This window comes from Thalassophryne amazonica, chromosome 10, assembly GCF_902500255.1.
Source record: "Thalassophryne amazonica chromosome 10, fThaAma1.1, whole genome shotgun sequence".
Classification (NCBI taxonomy): Eukaryota; Metazoa; Chordata; class Actinopteri; order Batrachoidiformes; family Batrachoididae; genus Thalassophryne; species Thalassophryne amazonica.
Window position 1 is genome coordinate 87,663,075 of NC_047112.1, and position 23,653 is coordinate 87,686,727.

A 23,653-nucleotide genomic window follows, 5' to 3' on the forward strand; every position below is an offset into this window, starting at 1 on the left:
CCATGCATGCATGCCAGAGGGCTGGATGAGCTCCTGTCCAGGATTGGAGGAGCTGTGCCATCCATGGAAGCAAGTTTTATGCAACAGCATGGCCATGCACGTATGTCAGCAGACTGGAGAAGTCCTGTACAGTGTAGGAGGAGCCATGCCATCCATGGAAGTAAGATTAATGTTTTATTGTGTTATCCTTGGAGAGGTGGCTGTTTCAGTACATCAAGGAGGCTTCCAGAGGATCCTGGGGCCCATGTGCACTTAGAGGAGGAGTTCAAACGGATCCCAGAGCCTGGCCAGTGGAAGATTCTATACTGGTCATTCCAAGGAGGACAGGACAGTAGATCCTACAGGGACAATAATATTGACAAGATGCAGCTCCTGGACATCATTCTGCAAGTCAGCAAGTGTGCTGTCCATACTTTTCTTCCTGCTTTTTAAATTGTTATTTATTCAATATTATTTTATTATTTATTGTATTATTATTATTATTATTATTTACAATGCTTTTTCTTCTGTGCCTGCAGTCGGGAAGTTTCAAAGAGTCTTTTCACATAAATGCAATATAATAGTAGTCCACAGCAATCCTGAGCACTTGTGTCATCATTTCAGCCGTGCATTCATGCACAAATCCTTGCACCTGTAAAGGCCACATGAGTGGTGCTCCACATTCGCAAGAGTGCCATGGGGCATTCGAGCAGCACTTGCGCACTGTGTACGTAGACTATACATGATTTTTGGCCGTATTTCCACCGTCAGTCTGTGCCCACATTTGGGTGACATGTTAGCACGTCACCCAAATGTGGGCACAGAAAATTAGCATGGTCAGCCCACTGAGTCAGGTCTGCTTAAGGTTTCTTCCTATAATTAAAATGCCTGAGACAGTTTTTCTTGGCCACTGTTGCCATTGGGCTTGCTCAGGGGCTGGGTAAGGGTTAATTCTAACTTGTGTGTTGCACATTCAGGTAAATTATGTTATTGTTTGACGCTGCATAAATAAACTGAAATTGAACATTTGAATTGTGACCCACTGAAACTTTAACAGAGTGAAGAGAAACTGTTGTAAATATACCCTGTAACTAATAAAAAAAAACTTGTAAATAAACATGTGCATAAAGTAAGACTGTAACTGACTGAACACATGTTGTTTGATAAAATGGAAAAAAGTGCAAGTGGGGAAAACTGAGTTTGAAAGTTTTTAGCCAAGGTATATGCAAATATTATGTCTTCAATTAGTGTATTTCAAGTACCATCTCCTTGTGTGTGTTTTAAATCACAATACAAATCCACTTCCTAATGTGGATATGAAATCCCTGGTTGGTACATGCACTAAAAATACCCCAAACTGTACCGGAACATGAAAGGTAGAAGCCACGTTCAAAGTAATTTAAGTCATACAACCAAAAAAAAAAAAAAAAAGCCAGCTAAACATGAATTACAGCCGTATGAAGTCACAGGAATCAAGTGGTTAACAGGGAGCTGTGGTTTGGTCACTTAAGCTTTGAGTCCATGATTAGTCTTATTATGTTGCAGGTGTTTATATTATGATTTTTCCTTTTTTTTTATTAGGAACCCAAGAGATTGATATAAATCACCAGCACAGTCACAGTGACACCGCTACAGACGGGTGAGTTCAGCCACTTTTTCTTAAAGTGATTAGACTGTGTAAAATTGTTTGTTTGTTTAACCTCTTAAACCCTAGAGTACCCAAATTTGGGGACTTGCCCTGTTTTGGAACATTTGAACACTCATAACTAACCAATGCTGACACCAACATACACTTATTATACATCAAAATGTCAAGCGAAGTCTCCTCTACAAAAGTGTCCACTTCAATCACATATCAACTAACCACAGCTGAAACGTCAAGCAAATAAAGACATAAATCGGAATTCATTTTTTTGCGGGGGGAAACAAACTTCATTTACTCCTACCAAGTATTATTTACTTTCAATTTTTTTGCATCCACAACATCCCCTAGGACCTGTCTTTTAGCTGATCCAAAGTTTTGCATTTTTGACCTTGTACAAGTTGAGAAATAAATCATAATGTAGGGGTTGTGATTTTGGTGAAACAGGCTCTAGGGCTTAAGGTGTTTAAAAAAAAAGCAAAAGTTGAAGTGTCAAAAATTAATGAGTTGCTTCACCGCTTACAATTTAAGCGGTGTCGGCCAGACATGATCTACCTGTTCAACTGAACACAGTCCAACAAGTTTCAAGCCATAGTCACTACGAATACCCTGTTTAAAGAAGTTTGAACATGACTGAAGCCGGTTAAGACTACGAATACCTGGAAATTATTGCGTACTATCAATGACTTCGAGAATCAGTGTAACGGAGGCCAGCAGGAGTCGCTGTGCATATGTAGTTACTAAACCTCACTCCCAACAGCTCAAAAGAATTCTCTGGTCACAAGGCCAGAGCCCTGGGTTTTAGCATTCTGGGTAGAGAGTCCGACTCCCATGTGTTATGGATTAGACGCAGATTGAGGAGCGGTCCAGTATCTGACTGAACCCAGCATGAAATAATCAGAAGCAGTTCCAAAAGAAAACACATTTATTTTTCTCCCTTTGTGCTATACATGAAATACTAAATAATTAAGGTTCTGGTGAGGTGAAAAGGCGGCGCGCTGTCTCAGCGTCTCAACAGTCAGAGTCCGAACGTTCAGGACTCAGGAGTTCCGCCAACACCCCCCCCAGGTGACTTTCCCAGACTGTACTCTGCGAAGGAGGAACAGAGATGAGATTATTCAACACTTATTACTACGAAATATTGTTTAGAGGCAAACTTATCAGCTACACGTTTAGGTCTGGTTTCAAACTTAGTTCAAAGAGGCTGCTGCTCACAGCTAGTGGAGGATCATTAATCCGCACGCCACTGCCGTGAGGAGCACGCCAAACAATTTCCACCAATAATTACTTATAGCTGCGTATAAACGCCAATTTACATTCACGGATAAACTTTTCAGAATATTCACCTCTGTCGTGTGCTGACAACGTTTGCCTCTCACCCTCGTCCTCCTTCACAGGCGCGATGTCAGACTCTGAAACGGCCCTCAGCGTCCCCACACGGTCGCCACAAGGTCGTATTCTCTGGCAATCTTATCCAACTCACTGCTGGTTTAAATGTAGTTCTTCATCACTACATTGGTACCAGCTGGAAGTCCTCAGATCGGCACGTGAACATCACAGGTGTCGTGGATTGTCCTGATAGAGAGCCGCACGAGAATGCAACAGGTGCAGCCAATCATCGTAACAAAGGAGAGAGACTCTTCTGCAGCACATTTTCCTCAGAGAACAGCCCCAAATCACCTGGGAAGGAAAATAAACACAAAACAACCCAACCTTGTCCAGCCAAACCCCCCCCAACACACAACACCATGACTAGGATCGTGAGTTGCATCCCGAGGGGAGTGAATGGGCGGAGTATCCGGCGTAAAACTTGTGTCAAATCAACATGCAGGTCCACCTCGGATCTGCTATGGTAACCTCGAGTGAAAACACGGGAGAAGCCCAAGGGACTTAGTTACAGTGTTAGCTCTTGAACAATGCTGGAGTTATTTCTCTGACTTCTCTGACAACTGTCTTCACAGTTGCACAACCTTTAGCTTTCAGCTCGTGGCTGAAAACATATTTGTGCTTAAACAACACATTACACATACAATGAAGTTGTGAACAAATGCCCCAAATGTATTTGTTTGTTTTCCAGAACAAAACACGAAGCACTTCAAAAGCTGGCAAACTTTTTCCATACACCCCAAACTTTGGGGCAGCCAAGTGCCAGGTAAAATCACTATGTACTTCCATATCATTAAAATACAGGCAAAGAAGTGGGGGTTAACTGTAATTTTCCTTTTTCTTTCCTTCGAACAGCAGGATGAAACCAGATCCACGTAAGCTATTCTTCTTGCATATTTTTGGCTCCGATATGTAAAAAACACTAAATCAAACACTTCTTAAAGAGGTATACGTGCGTGTACACATCTACAGGTGCTGTTCACTAAAACGCATGCCACTTTATTAGATACACCTTGGTACCAGAGGTGGGGGTAAGTTGCCATCAAGTCACTCTCACGTCATGAATCAGCAAGTCCCAAGTCAATTCTCAAGTCATAATGACCACCAACTGTTTGCAAGCTGACTTGAGATTTGACTTGGAACTTAGAGGTTGATGACTAGAGAATGACTTGACAGTGACTTACGCCCACCTCTGCTTGGTACTACCAAGTAAAAAGGTATACATGAGTGTACACTTCCACAGGTGCTGTTCACTAAAACGCATGCCACTTTATTAGGTACGTGTTGTTAGTCTGAATCCTTATCCAACAGTTTGTGAAATACTCAAACTATCTGGCACTAACACCCATGCCACGCTCAAAGTCACTTAATTTGCATTTCTTCCACTTTTTGATGTTTGGTTTGAATTTCCGCATATACTCATATACGCAGTGGTTGGCACACTTCCGATAATCCAATAACTGATAATTATCGAACATAAAGTTTTCATTATCATTTTATCTTTTCAGATAACTTTGAAAACCATTATCGGGCTAATTATCTTCCAATAAATTTCTGTCCAATAACCTTTAGACCGTTAACATAGTAAACAAAGGTGACCAGATGTGTAGTTCTACCCTCAAGAAATGGAGGAGAGCTGGTTCTAGAAAAAACTGCTTTATCCACTGCAGTCAAAGGAGAACTGGTCACAAAAAAAAAAACCCTTTTTTTTTAACCCCATACTGATATGTGGCCAATATCACCCAAGTCATCTAGAGGCATACATTTTTTACTTATGGTTCAAATTTTAACCAACCTTATTTCAGACAAGTTATTTAAATTAACGTCACTTCTGAAGTTTTATAAAGTGAAAATATCAGATATACGAGGTCTGTTAGAAAAGTATCGGGCCTTTTTATTTTTTGCAAAAACCTGATGGATTTGAATCACGTGTGCTTGCATGAGCAAACCTTGAACCTTCGTACTTTTTCACGCCTGTCGATTGCATCATTTTCTGGTAAGCAGCCTTTGTGTGAGGTGTGTGTCGAAACTATTCGGATGATTCCAATGGCTTTCGGTGACGATCCTATGGGCATCACACAGATTAAGGAGCAGTACAACCGGTTTAAAGACGTCCGCACAACGGTGGAGAGGGAGCCACGCTCCAGTCGGCCATCAACATGCTGAAATGACCAGATCATTTCCAAAGTGAATGCTGTGGTGATGCGGGACTGTCGTGTGACTGTCCAAGAAATTGCAGAAGAGGTGGACATCAGCACTTTTTCGGCACATTCCACTGTGACAGAAGATTTGGCCATGAAAAGAGTGGCGGTGAAAATCATGCCGATGGCTTCGGCATGAAGCTGCCAACGGTGGAGCAAAAGCGCCTTTGTGTTGAAGTCTCACAGGACATGTTGTGACATGCCCACCTCTTCCACAATTTCTCGGATAGTCACACGACTGAAAAGTCACCGAAAGCCATCTGAATCATCCGAATGGTTTCCACTTGGCTGTCGCCCAGTTTCAAAATGCAAAATTTGATGCGGTGCTGCTCCAGTCGTTCCGTCTTTTTCCTTGAAATAAAATCCGCCGAGCGCGCTGCACATGTCCCACACAAAGGCTGCTTACCAGGAAATGATGCAATCGACAGGCGTGAAAAAGTTCGCGCATGCACACGAAGGTTCAAGGTTGGCTCATGCAAACACACATGATCCAAATCCATCAGGTCCGATACTTTTCTAACAGACGTCGTATGTTTTAGTTTTAAAGTAATGCGCTAATTTATAAGGTTTTAGTGTGGGCATGCTTTGCTCAGCAGTGCATTATGGGTAGGATAGGGTAATCTCAGTACGTTCATGACAGGAGAAATGCATTTCAGACACTCTGATCAGGACAAGAGCATTAAACTCTAATGCCTAAAACTCTTGTGAATATATTCTCTGGGTTTATAGACGTTGTTTTTGTGTTTGCTTTTATTAAATTCCACACATCTTAAATGTAGCAAGTAGCAACACAGATTATCTGAAATTTTGTTTTGGCACGTTTTCAAGGTCTCTACTGCCATCTACTGGCCAGTAGTGTTCATGGCAGTGCTCAGACTCAAGCTGGGCAGACACTGTACCACAGAACCGCACGGTGTAAAAGTTCAGAGCGCCCGATTTATTTTCTCACACACATTGTACATTCAAAAACCACATGTCGGACTCGTGTTTCCAGAAGCAAAACGTAAACAGATGCTTTTTTTCAAACTTAATTTACAAAAACTCTCGATGGGAGACATCAAACTTAAAAAAAAATCATTACAAGACAGGTCTGCGGTGTTTGCACAGGCACAAGAATATCAAACAGGTTTGATTTTCATCTGACCATATGATCGGCGATCAGGAGGTGGTCGTGAGATATTAAACGCAGCTCGTTATTCCATGTATACTAAACGGTGCAGGACGTGCAATTAACCTGAAACTCGGTGCGATCCAAAAAATTCTCACACGAATGAAAAATCAGCTGAAAAAGGGCCAAAACTCGCACTGGCACCAGTACTTGGCAGTGTTCTATTTGACACCGGTTATATCAGACGGTTATCTAATTACAACTTGGCTTTTTTTTTTTGAAAATGGCTGTTTTTTTTTTTTTTACAAATAAAAAATAGCATATTTTCAAAAGCACATTTATCTGTAAACACCAACACACAACACACCTCACATTAACATGTTGGTTTACATTGAATTAATCAACCAGTCGGTGTAGCAGAGGCACATTTTACCCAGAATGCCATCTGTCTGTGTTTGTTACAAAACTTCAGAATTAGTGCATTATTCAACATTAAAGGATATATGTTATATCTTAACTTTGCACAAATGACAGAATTGACATTAATGGAGTTATTCTATCAGTATTAATTTTATTTATACAACAAACCATAAGTCAGCAGGGCTTTATTTTCCAAGACCTCAGCCTGATGGCAGCACATTGTTTGGGCAGAGTTGAGCTTTCTGGCTTCTTTCAGTCATTTGTGCTGGAAGCCATGTAGTAAACTGGAGCTTCCAGCAGGGGGCAGGGTGCTGAAAGTCAAAAGTGCTGACTCATTGTTTGGGTCTGTCGCTTTTGATGCTTCCAGAAGTGATTGCGGTGTTAAAACTCAAAATCAGCTTGTTAGTAGTTGCAATTATACCAGAGACAATACTGGAAGTTATCAGTTATCTGTAACTTCTGATACATTTTTGGGTGGTTTATCATTTTATCTTTATCGAAGATAACTTTTCAGTTATCTGATTATATGTTATCGAAGTTAATTTTTTGGTTATCTGTGCCCACCACTGCATATACATGCATAAAGGTATTGAGTTTATGACTCATGAGTTCTATAATGACTTTAATGAGCAGTTGATTAGGTGTGCTTAATAAAGTGGCCTGTGCATGTATGAACACTCTGTCTATATTATACACACACAATTATTGCTGTATATACTATATACTTTACAATATAACCTTTGTCTCACATTCTGCATTGTATATTATTATTTAAAACATCATCTAATCAAGTGATAAATATGATAAATATGATAAATACACTAAATGACAGTATTTCTCAACCATATGATGTTGACAGATTTTTAAACTTAAAAGATACCATATCAGTAATACTAAAATACTTTGTGTGTACAGGTCCTGTGAGCATGATAGATATCGTTCAACAGTAAGTAAAAGTGTCCATTCACAAAGGGAAATTTGGACATGTTATGTAATCTGCACGAGTTTTGTTTTCATTTTTTCATGTAATGAGTGAATGACTGTTTGAGTGAGTCTGATCCACTACTCTCCAGAAGAACGGGTTTGTTTGTGTCCTGAAAGGACAATGAAATGTAATCTCCTTGCAGTGTGCGCTCACATTACAGCAGTGTCATATTTTGTGTTTTGTCACAGTGATATGATTTATCTCTGTCACTATGGAAACTTGGCAGCGCCTACATTCTTTTAGTGAAAACACAGTAGAAAAGGCTGTGTGATTTTCAGAGCTCCGATCTCCGTCTACTGGTTATTTTCAATTATATTTATTTACAGAAAAGAGATGCAGCAAAACCTGTATGGAACAAATAATTACTGAACCACTCAGCTTCTGAAATGCTGCAATCAGTCTATCCATTCATTCCACAAAGATCACAGCATCGTCTGCAAAGTCAAGAATAACAAACAGGGTTATTCCTAGAGGTCACTTGCCATGCTGGGCAAGTTGAGGTTAGATCTCCTTGAGTATCTTCTAATACAGAGTCCTAATCTAATAATTGGATTTTTGTACATATTGCATTTGCAGAGAAATGTATTGCAAGCACAAGTTAACACGTGTGCCATGTATTTAGGCTCTTTTCACACTGGGCCTACGTGTTGTATGGCTGGGGGGCCTGGCTGCCTTTTTGTTTCTGTCTTTTGTTTTTCCTTCCAGGTGGCTTGCATTTGGGACTGAGTGGCTGTTTTGTTTTTCTTCCCTCTCTTCTCCTCTGGCTCCAGCCGGGGGAGCCGTAGTGTCGTCGTTGCTGGAGTGGTGCAGTGTGGTTATACTGGGTGTTTCCCGGGTAACCTCTGCACCTGGGGGGGGGGTGTTTTTTGATTCCCTGTTCCACCTCCGGCTTCAGCACGCCTTTGGCCATCTGCCATCGGCGTGGCTGAGGTTTGGGGCAGTGGGATATACCCGCAGCTAGTGGCTGGTGTAGAAGTCGGAGGAGTGGCGCCGTTTTGTGCTGTTTGCCATAACCGCTGTTCCACTCCTCCCGGTTGGCTTCTGGGGTATAGTCACGGTTGGTGACACTGGACGTGCTTCCAGTTTCCACTGCGCCAAGGGGGTGGGGTTGGGGTTGTTTTGTTTGTATGTTTTTTTTTTTTTCCTCTCTTCTTGTTTTTCCCCCCAGTTTCCGCCCTCAGGGTTTGACTGTGGTGTCCTCTGGGGGGGAAAGGGCTGTGGGTCCATCTAGCCATAGACGGCCGGGGCTGGGTCCGTTGGTCATGAGGGGAGGCGTCTCCTGGGGTTGACGAGTGGTCCTCTGGGAGGCGCTGGGAGTCCCCGTGGGTGACGTTGGATCCCAGAGGGACCTCGGCTGTGGTTATTACTCCTGGAGCTGGCGGGAAGTCCTCTGGGGGGTGTTGGTCCCTACATGTCGTTTGGGGGGGGGGGGGGGTTTAGCGCTTTTATTTGTAAGCTTAAGTTTGGGGTATTTTCTTTTCTCCTCTTCCCGGGGTTTGATAGGACGGTCCCCTGGGGGGGGGGGGGGGGGGTGGTTTGGTTGTTTGTGTTTGTCTTTTTTGTTTTATGACTAATGACCGCACATGGTTGGATAAAGGCTGACCGCATAGGTTTAAGAACTCCTGGCCACACCTGTGCTAAGTGACTGACTGAAAAAAAGGCAAGGATGCAGCCAGAGGAGAGGACATCAACCATTCTGTTGGAAGACGAATGCAGATGCGGTTTCCAGCCATGGTCCCTGGAGGGGGGTGTTTCTCCTGGGCCAGGTTTGTGTGGTCGCCGGGAGGCTTCCCGTGAGGGTGGGGTACTGTTGTATGGCTGGGGGGCCTGGCTGCCTTTTTGTTTCTGTCTTTTGTTTTTCCTTCCAGGTGGCTTGCATTTGGGACTGAGTGGCTGTGTTGCTGAGGTTATCAGGACCTCACCCTGATCACCTGCGGCTCGTCAGGACTCACAGCTGTGGTGCATCTATATGGATTGGAACATGGTGGCATTTAAGACTGGAGTATACAGTGTGTATTTGCCAGAGACTCGACCTTGTGACCAGACGGGTGAGATCGTCGTCTCGGGAGCCATCTTATCATCAGTGGATGCAGAGAACGTCCAGGGTTTGATGCACGGTCTGTGAAAGAGGAGGGGGTGAGGTCTCACGCTCGTCAGCACACTTCCTGAGGTACGTTAGATTTTGTGACTAACATTTATACAGTCAGTAAATGTGGTGTCCCTCACACCTTATTATATTGAGCTGTACGTTAGTCATGTATCGGCTTCCACTGCAGTGGAGTTTTGTGAACTGGATGTTCCATGCCTGCAGGTTGGGAAGCTGATTAGTAATTAAGCCAGGAAGTGTTTGCTGTTTATGTACACCTTTGAGTGGTCTCTCTGTGTGTAGAGTGTGGACTCACATAATGGTTCCTTCTTTCACAGACTCGGTTTGTTGCGGCCACCTGGGGGGTGTCGGCGGGGTCCTTGGGTCCGAACGGCTTCTGGCTCCGGACCGTTAGCGCTGCTGGGAGCGCACCGTATCACCACCACGCCAGACCGCACACTCTTTTGTTGTTTTTGTATCACATCACTGTTATGTATTAAATTCAGTTAGCCTTTGTACCGTGCTCTGCTTCTTTCATACTGGGTCCTTCAAACGCTGGTCGGTTCTCCGAGCTGCGTCCGACACATAACACTACGTAGAGTTGTGTAATGTGGCGTACAGACTACGCAGCTCTACACCGATCTTAAGCAGCTGTACACCGAGTTTATTAGGTTAAAAAAAAAAAAAATGTTATCTTTAATAAAAGCTTCTCCTTTCTGCTTTATTTTTTCAAAGTTTTAAAAGTAAACCAATTTTTATAGTGTTCCTCAATTCCATTTAACACAGATTTGTAGGAGTAAAACTAGGATACTGATGGAATGTTTTAGGTGTTAAGAATTTTATTATTATTATTATTAGTAGTAGTAGTAGTAGTATTATCATCATCATCATCACACTCATCACTCACTCATCTTCAATCGGTTAGTCCAATTAAGTGTCGCCGGTCGCCTATCCCAGCAGTCATAGAGCATGAGGTGGGGTACACCCTGGACAAGATTCCAGTCTGTCGCAGGGCTACATATACAACCCCAATTCGAATGAAGTTGGAATATTGTTTATAATGTAAATAAAAACAGAATACAATGATTTGCAAATCCTCTTCAACCTATATTCAGTTAAATACACCACAAAGATATTTAATGTTCAAACTGATAGACTTTATTGTTTTTGTGCAAATATTTGCTCATTTTGAAATGGATGCCTGCAACACATTTTTAAAAAGTTGGGATGGAGCAACAGAAGACTGGGAAAGTTGATGAATGCTCAAAGAACACCTGTTTGGTCCATTCCACAGAGGAACAGGTTAATTGGAAACAGGTGAGTGTCATGATTGGGTATAAAAGGAGCATCCCCAAAAGGCTCAGCCATTCACAAGCAAAGATGGGGTGAGGATCACCACTTTGTAAACAACTGCGTGAAAAAATAGTCCAACAGTTTAAGAACAATGTTTCTCAACATTCAATTGCAAGGAATTTAGGGATTCCATCATCTACAGTCCATAATATAATCAGAAGATTAAGATGTTGGCACCAGTGCATCAGTTGTATCCATGTTTACAATTGAACTGAACTGAATTGAATTGAATCCACAGGTGCCGTTCTGGTGATAACATAGCAACAATATGGCCACAGCTAAGGGCTGAACGGGACTGAAATAGAGCATAGGTTTCAGGCAGCTACAGTTTATCCTTCACCTGCACACTTATTATCATCTTTTATTGTTCATAATTTTTAAAATATAAACATTTCATCATTTTTAGTGATTACTTGTGCACATATTTTGGTGTCACCTACACTTTAAATGTGTTATTGCATGTATGAGTAATAAAACTTATACTTTGTTGTCTGTTGTCTCCAGTATTTAGATTTTCTGACATCCTAATTAAGTAATGTGCTTTTTCTCTGTAGACCTGGAACAACTTTGAAGGAGGACATGAATATTGGCGATCTGGACATGCCCATCTTACCTCCACCTGTCCTTTACGCTGATGGCTCCTGACTGTCATCATGAGTCGTGGTCAAAGATGGGCTCACATCGTGTATGTATCATCACTGTGCCAATATGCAAAGCTGCTCACCATTACCAAAGAGGGAACCAAGCATAATTTATTGAATGTACAACTCTATGAAAAGAAGCAATGCAAAATACTGGAATGTACATATTCAAATCATATACAGTTGCAATATGATAAAACAAATTCCTGTTAATTTGTTCACGCAAAGTAGGTTAGATTGCACTAACAACTTTGTGTTGTGCTTTCATGATTTTGGCACAGATATGTCTCCATTATTTTATGAATATTTTCAATTCTTTGTTGATATACAAGCAGTGATGGACATCACTGGCCTGTGGAAATAAAAACTACCAAATATATTGATTTTAAGTCAAACATTGCAAAGGGACTGCATTTATATCACACTTTTTGCAAACTCTTTTCCTCATTTTCACTCATTCACACACACACACACACTGATGTCACCATGTTGACATTCAAGGTGCTCAGCTGGACAACAGCAGTAAATGGGGCCAAAGGACCTTGCCCAAGGAACCTTAGAGTCCCTCTGGTCTCAAACCTACCGCTGATCACCTCCCCATATATATAACGTCTACCACACCTGTTTCTAACTTCCATTATGCATGTGATGATAAGACAATTTCCTGGAACAATCTATCATTGAGGAACCACGTCAACTTAAAAAACAATGTTTTGTTTATGTTAGGGTGACCAAACATCCTGTTCTCCCAGGACATGTCCAGTTTTCATGTCCTGTGGCCTCCTGGGTTATTTTTTTAGAACTATATTTTTTTACATTTTTAGAACACCGGAACTATAGGCGGAATGGGACTGGAAAGGTGGAATGGGTCATTTTTGCATATATTACACACCCAAAGAAGTATTGATGCAATGATCAGGTCTCACCATTAAGTTATTTAGCCACTATATAAAGCTATAGCTTGGCATTAGAAGCCCCAAACTCTTAACAGAACAGTGACGGAATGGCAGACTTGTGTGGTGCCATCTAGTGTTAGTGAGGGTAAATTTCCCAATATGGTGATCTGCTATATCGGCGATTAGTGCTAATTGGGACAGAAAAGAGAAACGTTTGTGCTTTGAACATGACGGGGGGACGTTCTGTTTTATATGATAACACTTTATGACATTATCTTGAGATTGGTGATCAATATCTTCAGAGTAGGGGGCATAGTAAGGTGCTGTTCTGTTAAGCATTCTGTCAATTGTATTATCATTCTGGTTCTGCAAACCGTTCCGGTTCTGCCAATTTGTACCGGCTGCCAACCGAGTATCATTTGAGTATCTCATTGCCGGGCTGAGTGTCCTGGTTTCGGGTCATCAAACTATGGTCACCCCCAGTTTATGTAATATCCCATAGACGTGTGCCACGTGCTGGATGGTTAGTGGATGTTGAATTGATGATGGATTAGGAGCAGATGTGGTTATCAGTGCAAGAGACAGAATGTTTTGGCGGAAATTTAGTCATTATTTTGTAATTGACAGCAGTTAGTCTAAACTCATTAACAGTCGAACCTTCACACAAATCCTGCAGAATCTGTATATACACTAGCTTGAAATTAGCTTGTCTGTCACTTTATTTCATTTCCAAAGTCTAGGTCTGGTCTCCACCAAGACCACCACTACTTGTACAAGGTGAACGCCTGAGATTTTATAAAGCCAAAGAATAATTAGAAATTGTGACTACAAGTTATCTCAAAGAAAGGAAAATGACAAGAGTTTAAACATGTTACAAGTGATGGCAAAGCTGCTCAACATTGTTTCAGAATTACTGAAATGTGGTTTGTTGTTACCACTTCATGAAACAAGTGCCAAAATTTATTTAATTGGTGCAAACACAACATTAGTTAGCAGAAGCTAACAAGCTCATTCACTCACTCATCTTCAATCACTTACCCCAATGAAAGGACACAGAGGGGCTGGAACCTATCTCAGCAGCCACAGGGTGTGAGGTGGGGTACACAGGACACCAGTCTGTCACAGAGCCACATATATACAAATGAACACGCGCACCTGCACATACACACACCTACAGACAATTTAAAGTTTCCAGTCCATCTAACCTGCATGTCTTTGGATGTGGGAGGAAGCCGGAGCACCTGGAGAGAACCCACACAAACACGGGGAGAACAACCAAACTCCATACAGAAAGGCCACAGGTGGGACTCAATCCCATGACCTTCTTGCAGTGAGGCAACAGTGCTAACCACTAAGTCACCATGCTGCCCCAGTTAACAAGCTAATTAATGGTATTATACGAGGCACAAAATTGAGTTGCTTGCTTTTCTCTACTGAACAGAAAATCATAGGTGAGGAACATATGCACTGTAATTAAACATTTGAAAAATCTATGCATTATTTATTAATAATGCAAACATTGCGACAGCAAGTAGAAACTAACAACTAATTAATAATATTGTATGAGGCACATAACTGAAATGCTTTTCACCACTGACCAGAAAACCATAGATGAGGTAAATGTGTAATTAAACATTTGAAATTGCAGTGTTTACTTTTTAATGCAACTGCATTAGCAGTAGAAAACAAGATGTTTTTGTATGAGACACAAAACTGCTTTTTGTCACCATTAAACAGATAGTCAAAGGTAAAGGTATAATTAAGTGTTTAAAAAGTAATTTGTAAAAGTTAATAGTCTTAACTTACCAGCTTAGCATTACCTATTTTTATTGTCTCACACAGTCCAAACAAGTGTTGTGCCAAGTAGTATTAAAGCTATATTCCCTGTGTTGATTCAAAAGTGTTGGTCTTTCAGTTTGACAGCATGATTTCTTAATTAACTCATTCTTCAGATCTTCTTGTTTCATGGCAGTTAAGTTACAGCTTAAAGGTACATTACCACCATCTTCTGCTCTGGTTTGTGAATCACAGTACCTCATTCAGTATACAGGAGCAGCTTGTCATGTATGTAGACAATTCCATCTGGCCACAGTATTTTTTTCTTACACTGCATCCGGAAAGTGTTCACAGCACTTCACTTTTTTCCATTTTGTTATGTTACAGCCTTATTCCAAAATGGAGTGAATTCATTTTTTTTCCATCAAAATTATATCCACAACACCCCATAATGACAACATGAAAAAAAGGTTTTTTTTTTTAAATTGTTTCAACTATATAAATAAAAAACGAAGTCAAGAAATCACATGTACACAAGTATTCACATCCTATCCTCAAAACTTTGTTGATGCAGCTTTGGCAACAATTACAGCCTCAAGTCTTCTTGAATATGATGCCGCAAGCTTGGTGCACCTATCTTTGGGCAGTTTTGTCCATTCCTCTTTGCAGCACCTCTCAAGCTCCATCAGGTTGGATGGGGAGTGTCGGTGCACAGCCATTTTCAGATCTCTCCAGAGATGTTTAATCAGATTCAGGTCTGGGTTCTGGCTGGGCCACTCAAGGAAATTCACAGAGTTGTCCTGAAGCCACTCTTTTGATATCTTGACTGTGTGCTTAGGGTCACTGTCCTGCTGAAAGATGAACTGTCACCCCAGTCTGAGGTCAAGAGCGCTCTGGAGCAGGTTTTCATCCAGGATGTCTCTGTACATTGCTGCATTCATCTTTCCCTCAATCCTGACTAGTTTCCCAGTCCCTGCCACTGAAAAACATCTCCACAGCATGACGCTGCCACCACCATGCTTCACTGTAGAGATGGTGCCTGGTTTCCTCTAAACATGACACCTGGAATTCACACCAGAGTTCAATCTTTGACTCACCAGACCAGAGAATTTTGTTTCTCATGGTCTCAGTACATGTAGTTTCCATTTTTTTTTAATAAATCTGCAAAAATCTCACTTTTGGCTTTTTAACTATAAAAAGTAATTAAAATACTCACTTGTAATATGAAATAATCTGTTTCCTTGTTTGTTAAAACTGAAAGAAGTGTATGTGTTGGAATGTTTACATCAGATGCATAGAACAATACACCAGCCTGAGGTCATTGTCAGTGTACTGTGTGTACACTGAGAGACTGATTTGTTAAACATCTGCCTTCTTTACTGAAGGGCAGCTCTGTCTCCTCAGATAATTCTTTCCTCCAGTTTATCCAGAACTCCATGAATGTGCACCACAGAAGATGTGGTCTGTGATGACTTGCACACTGACAATCTTACATACTGTGACAATAATTTTATGCTCTTTGCTTTGACCTTATCTGAATTTGGCTGCATTTCTAGATTTACACTATGATGGAATAAAGGTGATTTATTGCCCAGCTACCCAACAGCCACCTGAACTTTTGGTGTGATGCTTCTGTTTTCAAAGCACAGAAGAAAAGGAGAGTTCAGACGGTTAAGAGAAATGACAAAATGCTGCAGACATACATTTTCTGAGGTTCTGAATTATCAAATCAGCAAAAATATTTTCTGTGTAAAACAGTCATTTTTAATTGGCAGGAAACGGGGTGATGACAGTTTTGTTCTCCCTCAGACAATAATGCAGATCACACTTTTTTCATGTTTCCATTCCTCACTCTCCTTTTCTTCAGGCTGATCATCAGTAAATTGATGCTTGTGTATCATATTAATTATGATATATTAATATAAAATCATGACATATTAATCTGTCCACAATCATTGTATCAGTGGTTTGATAAACAGGTCGCAAACGTAAATCAAAGCCGTTAATAAATTGACATTCAGTAAACATATTGGTTTAACAAGAAACAATTAGAAATTTTTTTTTCCCCTGATCTGTTCAACCCTGAAACTTTATGTACACAGCTCAGATATCAGTCACTATTTTTCCAAGCATTTCTATTGCTGTGCTTTATTTTGTACAAGAACTTTCTTTTCTACTTTGTAATTTTATTTACCATCAATGATTTGATAAGTATTGATAATGGATTCTGGAACTGTTGTAACTGTGCATGTCAACATATTTAAATGCTGTTATTAGTTGACATATAATCAGATTCAGTGACACACTCATATATGTATAATATACTCCAGAAGGATTGTGTTCATCAAATGTGCTACATTGATCATTGTATCTTCTGATAGGAAGTATGATCCTCAGATGTAATTATTAATGTGACTTTTGGAAGCTCATGTAGACGTACTGCAATGTTGTGTCGGTCACCTGAGGTCATGTTTGTGTATAATACTGCTTTTGACATCTGAAGCTTTCTTATTCCTGGAAAAAATGAAAAAAAAAAAAGTCATATGTGATGGGTAGACTCCAGGACAAAACCATGTTCTTTTATATGTTTGTTTATTTTTCAATAAATACTCATTAAAGTGCAAATGACAATAACATCATGCAGTGCTTAATAAGAGAAATCCAAACTTTGATCTGACACCTGAACGCACCATAACAGTCATAACAAGTGTTGGAACAGAACTTCACATTCACAAGTGTTTCTGCGCACACACACACACACACACACACACACACACACACACACACACACACACACACACACACACACACACACACACACACACACACACACACACACACACACACACACACACACACATACATACAAATAAATCATTCAAGCTCCAAACAGAGCAACCTAAAATGTGGTTTTCTGCAAAGTGCACATCCAGCTTCCTTGCTTGCAACAACTCAGATTTAAAACATGCACGATAATGGAGGCACGCCCCTTTTTTGAAGGTTACATTAATAAGATAAACATCTTTGCCATAAATATACTGACTTTGGTAGAACACAGACAGTCTGCCGCTTCCAGCTCTGAAGACCAAGGACACCTTACATCACGACATGCTGCTGATAAGCTGCATACAGCGGTAATGGTACAGCAGCACCATAACTGACAGTAAGTATCACAAGAGTCTGAAGACTGACCTGTGACTTTGACAAAACAGCACTGATCAGTCACTGACCAATATGTGACAGTCACAAACAACAGTGTCAGGAGGAAATGCATAATGGCCACAAACGATGGCGAGTTTACCCCAACAATACACACAGAACACGTAAAAACACACACACACACACACACACACACACACACACACACACACACACACACACACACACACACACACACACACACACACACACACACACACACACACACACACACACACACACACACACAGGACACATAAACTCAACACACAGGGAAAAAAAGGCTTTGGGCAGAGCTGTGAGGAATTTGGCTTCCTGCATTAACAAAAAAGCTGCACTCGAAAGGCCAAAACTATAAAAAAGGACTGTAAACTAAAAAAAAAAAAAAACAGATTACACATAACATGCTGACAGTATGTCACTTGTTGAAAGTGTGATATTCTACAGCATTGTCTGTGGAACTCCAGCACAGCCAGTATTAAATCAAACACAACACATTACTGTGAATGCAGAAATTAAACAAACCACTAATTTATAAATTCATGTTTATCATATTTTGACACTATTATTTTCAGTGCACCGATTTATATATTTTGCAATTTTAGCTTCAGAGTGGCATTTTTCAAAACTCAAGTTTACTTTTTTTTTAACAGCACACAGTATAAAAGAGGAAATGGGGAACAAGACGGACACGTAACTCACAGTGAGGGACTGGTTTGGCATTTTGTCGCTGCCATAACACCTCAGTTCCCAGGATGCTTTGTTTCTTTTCAAACCGATATTCGTCCAGTGACAATTTAAAAAAAAAATATTCAGGGCAGGTCAACTCATACCTCAACCAATCACACAGCCTAAATTCTTACATTTCAGATTGTATCTGTCCATTCCTCTGCAGCATCTGTTTGTTGTGTAACTGATTTAATATTTGGTCATTCTGGTGTTCCACACACCCATTTTAAATACAGTAACAGCAAATTTTATGATGGATTATTATTGGCTTCAGCTAATTTTCTGAGGCTGTGCTACTCCAGGTGTCCCAACGATCACAAACATCTTGTACTGTGTTTAAACACTGTTCCTACCAACAACAAGTAAAATAAAACAACAGTAGTTAAAAAAAAGAAGGCAGCGTTCTCTCACCATCTGAATGACATGACAGCAAAACTGACAGAACAAAATCATAAAACAGAGATGGTGAGTATTCTGAGGATCACCGGCTTTCATTTTACATTCAGTCAGGAAACATTTGGTGATGACACACGTCACCGCTATGGTACAAACTGACAGGAGGCAGAAGTCCTTTAGGAGTAATAATACGGCACCCTTCACCAAAACGTAGGGTCAAAAACAGCACACAGTGACAGGCTAATATACGACTCTCATTTGTGATCATTTCTTTTAGAATTGTTGTTGTGTGTAGAGAATGTGCAATGTGCTCGCTTCAACAAAGTACTCTGAAAGAAGAAACAGTGAGGTCACGCCACAAACACACCAAACCACTGCAGCGGGTTCTGCACGCTCTGCTGATCAGAGAGGATTTACTACAACAATCCTCCAAACAAACTCGAAGCCCAACATGATTACATGTTCCTGTGACTCGTGCACATGTTTTAGATGTGGACAGATTGAGTGTGCTGCATCTTTAAGGCAATTGGAGAAAGAAACAGGTAACCGCCATCTCACGTGTTTTCTCCTGTGTCGCTTCATTTCTGTTGTCACGTTGTGTACACATGGCTTGTTACTCACTCATTACTGCTCAAGTGATAGGTCTACTCCATAACATATATAATCTCTTCAAACCATGTTTACAAAACTAATTCACATTTTACTCATTTATGTTGGAAAAATAAATAACAGTGCGAAAGTGTAAAATTTGTTCAATCTTTTTGTATTGTGCAACCTAGGTAACTTCTGAAGGATATTTTCTAGTATTTTGATGTTTCACAGCCTTACTGACAGTTCAGCTAATGTACAAAACAACTTTCAAATAAAAGCAACAATAATTACTAACTGGAGCAATAAACTGCATATGTTGTCTGTGTGCACCTGTCTGGTTAATAGTGTGTATCTGTGAAGAGCACAGTAACAGTTGAGTAACCAACTGAACTGCAGTGTATTTTCTCTGTTGCATATATTTGTGACGGTTTTGTAGAATATAAATCTGTAAGTTATGCATGCATAGTATCTTATAAAGAAAACTGAACAGTCAAATAATGATTCTAATAAAGCATGTGTGTGTGTGTATGCAGATAGACAGACAGACAGATTAAGGATGTCAAAATAATGTCTGAATTAAGATTAATTATAGACCTATAACAAAAATAGTTAACTCTTGGTTAACCACACTTCCTGATGTCTTTTGACCAGGTTATTATTCTGTACTTGTACTTTTGTAAACATCGGGGTCAGGCCAGAATTTTGTTGTTGTTGTTGTTTGTAGTGACAACAAAAAAATAACACCAAATGTCATCAATTTGTTCATCAATAATCATTGCAGCACTTGGATCAGCTCTTTATGTTGCTCTAAGACAACATGCTCCACATGTAAGGCAAATGCCTACTAATTACTTTTCTTACAGAAAACTTGCTCTAATAACTGTCACAGAAATATCTAAAAAGTCTTTGTGTGTGCGTGTGTGTGTGTGTATAACAGATTTTTGGCGGACATTTGAGCTAAAATGCTTAAGAATAGAAGATAATTAATTACACACAGCCACGGATCTTTTAAATGTGCAAAAATATTTGATTCATGATGATTTTCATCCAGATTTGAACATTCACTTAGCAGATTTTTAAATGAAAATGTCTGACATTATTTATTTGCACATATGCTGATCACGTGCATCCAATGTACATATTTAAATCGTGTTTCCTTATAGGTTATAGCAGGGGTAGGCAACCTGTTCCAGAAAGAGCCATGAGGGTGCAGGTTTTCTTTGCAGCCGCTGACTCCACCAGGTGATTTTACTGATTAATATCACTTTGAGCAGATGGAATCAGTGAAATCACCTGGTGGAGTCAGTGGCTGCAAAGAAAACCTGCACCCTCATGGCTCTTTTTGGAACAGGTTGCCTACCCCTAGGTTATAGGTTTGGATGACAAAAAGAAGAAGACACAAAGGAAAAAAGAAGTCACGCTTCTTCTTTTCACTGTATGTCAAAAAGCAAAAATAAAGTGAAAAGAAAAAAAAAAAAATCAGCAAATCTTTACCATGCAGTTTTTGTTCTAATATTTTACTGTCTCTGTGAACTCATAAATCGACAATCAGAATCCACATAAAACTCTGAGTGTAGATACAATGCATAAACAATTCAACTGTCCATAAATTATCTCTCAAAATACATATGGCTCTGATATCTAAATAATAGTCTTTTCTGATGCATAAAGTTTATTTGGTATGACTCTGTCAACATTTTCAGCTACGTAATGTGACTATAATATAAATATAATATATATGGATAACAAAAGTTGTTTCTTTCTAAACTAGGAAATTATATTTTTACATGTGATAAAGTTTCCTCAAGCCAACATCTAAATATTCGTTTTGTGACAGCTGCTCTAATCACAACACAGGACAAGGAACTAACTGAACTTAGATCTGTGTCTGGGGTGAACTACTCTAAGTGTCCTGCCATAAACGGTTATAGGTTTGGATGACAGTAGCTCATAAGATATTGAAGGTATTTGAGGAAGGAGTGATGGAGAACTTGACCTTTCCCACCCACAACAGAACTGAACTTTGACCTCAAACTCTCACCTTACTGGACTCAGTCAGATTCTTCTTCCACCAACTGAGAAAAAAAAAGCATTAATCTGACAAAGCCATCTGCCTCGTTTTCCTTCATTTGAGGTAAACACTTGACCTGCACTTCTTTCCACAGTGATGTTTCCCATTCGATTCCACAACAGCTGGGTCATTTCTGAAGGTGAAACAGAAAGAGGAAGTCACTCCAAGCATCATCCAGGATTACAGCAGGGTGGAGAGCTGAAGACCTCAGCGAGCCAGTGTGGTGATCAGACTGGCACACATTTCAAAGAAGTCCATAGTGTGCGATCCCTGGCACAGATTGAACAGCGGGGAGCTACTGCTCAGGGATCCTGGAAGGGACGAGCTGAGCAGGGACAGATCCGGCACAGGGTTCGCTGAGTCTATGCTCAATCTGGGTCTGTGGAGACCAGCTGCAGAGCCTGATCTCTGAGGAGTGGATGAACCGGATTTGAAGCCCACTGCCTCCATGATGTCATCTGTGGGCCAGATGATCACAGGAAAGCAGCATTCAACAGAGGAAAGGAAGCAATAATTTCATCTTATGAACTTCATGTGCATTTGTGCAGTAGTAAACAAATGTACACTGTTTTTCTAAAACATTTAAATTCCTGTTGTTACTGTTAAAAATAAAAGGCAACAGAGAGCTGATGCAGGGCTATACGCTGTGCGTGCTACACACCGCAATATAATAATAATAAGAAGAAGTAAGTCCACTGGTGCCAGTGCTTAACTCTGGATTCTGTGGAGTCAAGCGGATGAGATCATATGACTCCCCCTGGATGGGACGCAGGGTACAGCTGAGGTCAGTACCCATTTACAGCTGGGTGGACTGAGACAATGTACTGTAGATTAAGGGTTCTACTACGTCCGCCAAGGACGTAATAACATCATCGGCGTTTATTTATTTGTCTCTGTCTGTCTGTTAGCAGGATTACGTCAAAACTACTGCATGGATTTTGACAGAATTTTAACCACAGATAGATATTAGGCCATGGAAGACTCCACTGAATTTCAGACGTGAGCCGGATCCGGATTCTGGCTCAGGATTTCACTTTATAGGTTTTTAACCAGATTTGCACCACAGACGCAAACTCATGGTTTGCCATTTTGTGAATCAAATATCAGATTGCAACATCTTGACCACTTGGATCATTCTGGATCAGTATGCAATTACTGCATTGTGTTGTGGAATCCGGATCCAAGTGAAGTCCGGGTCACGATGTGAATCACATATCTTTTATTTTGAGTCCTTGTCAAGCCTTGGCAAATGTCAGATATCTGGGATTGCTCTTGCTTTATTATTAATCTTATTTTATTATTATTATTTTCTGGGGTGTACCTTACTGGGTACAGGCAAATTTCTACAGCCTCTATTCACATAATAGAGGATAATACCAGCTAAACACTTTGTGTGCAAACATGACATCATATCAGCCATGAGTGGAGTTAGACATCCGCACTGAATGGCGCATGGCATTCGTGTGCAAATCAGCAGATTGTTGGATCTGCGAAGGCTGCGCTTGACATTCAAGAGAGTGCCGTATGGCATTCAAGTGGCACTCACGCGAGATGTATGCAGACATCTTCGCAACAAATCCATGCAATATTCGGCTGACATTCGGCCAACATTCTGGTGACGTGCTAATGTGTTGTTTGTACCAATTCAGTGAGATGCCAACTACAATTTTTCACTATGTCGCATCTCCAACAACGGCCCCACAGACGCAGCACAGTAAGACAGGACCCCACCTGTCTTATCCAAGGACACACACAGGTAGCATGAGCGCAATTTAACCCCAGGTCTACATCCACTTGGCAAACTCCTCGACTCACAACATTAATATACAATATACAGTGCATCTGGAAAGTATTCACAGCACTTAACTTCTTCCACATGTTTTTATGTTACAGCCTTATTCCAAAATGGATGAAATTGTTTTGTTTTTTTTCACCCTCAAAATTCTACACACTATACACCATAATGACAATGGGGAAAAAAATTTTTTTTTTTTTTGGGGGGGGGGGGGGGGGGGGATGAGGTGATGGTCTAATGGATAAGCATTGGGCTTGAGACCAGAGGATCCTCGGTTCGGATCCCAGCCTGACTAGAAAATCACTAAGTCTTTAATCCCCTATTTGCTCCCAGTGTGTAGTGAGCGCCTTGTATGGCAGCACCCTCACATCAGGGTGAATGTGAGGCAAATTCAAATTCA

General features: G+C 40.6%; 2 protein-coding genes across 5 annotated transcripts in view; one reads left to right on the forward strand and one right to left on the reverse strand.

Annotated features, from left to right (window-relative positions):
• Positions 1-15,370, forward strand: part of LOC117519131 (titin) — a 54,142-nt gene extending 38,772 nt beyond the window's left edge. For 2 of the 4 annotated variants that reach the window (XM_034180432.1, XM_034180435.1), the window contains exons 15-19: positions 1,561-1,618; positions 3,699-3,773; positions 3,863-3,882; positions 7,652-7,682; positions 11,715-12,177. In XM_034180432.1, the coding sequence (XP_034036323.1) occupies positions 1,561-1,618; positions 3,699-3,773; positions 3,863-3,882; positions 7,652-7,682; positions 11,715-11,805 (275 nt within the window). In that variant the 3' untranslated portion in view covers positions 11,806-12,177. Of the gene's footprint in view, positions 1-1,560; positions 1,619-3,698; positions 3,774-3,862; positions 3,883-7,651; positions 7,683-11,714; positions 12,178-15,311 lie in introns of those variants that run through there. The other 2 variants (XM_034180433.1, XM_034180434.1) reach the window with 2 other exon arrangements.
• A 1,681-nt stretch (positions 15,371-17,051) lies between these two features.
• prkaa2 (protein kinase, AMP-activated, alpha 2 catalytic subunit) overlaps positions 17,052-23,653 on the reverse strand; it is a 52,896-nt gene continuing 46,294 nt past the window's right edge. Inside the window, exon 11 of the mRNA XM_034180443.1 lies at positions 17,052-21,916. Within this exon, the coding sequence (XP_034036334.1) occupies positions 21,666-21,916 (251 nt within the window). The 3' untranslated portion in view covers positions 17,052-21,665. The remainder of the gene's footprint in view (positions 21,917-23,653) is intronic.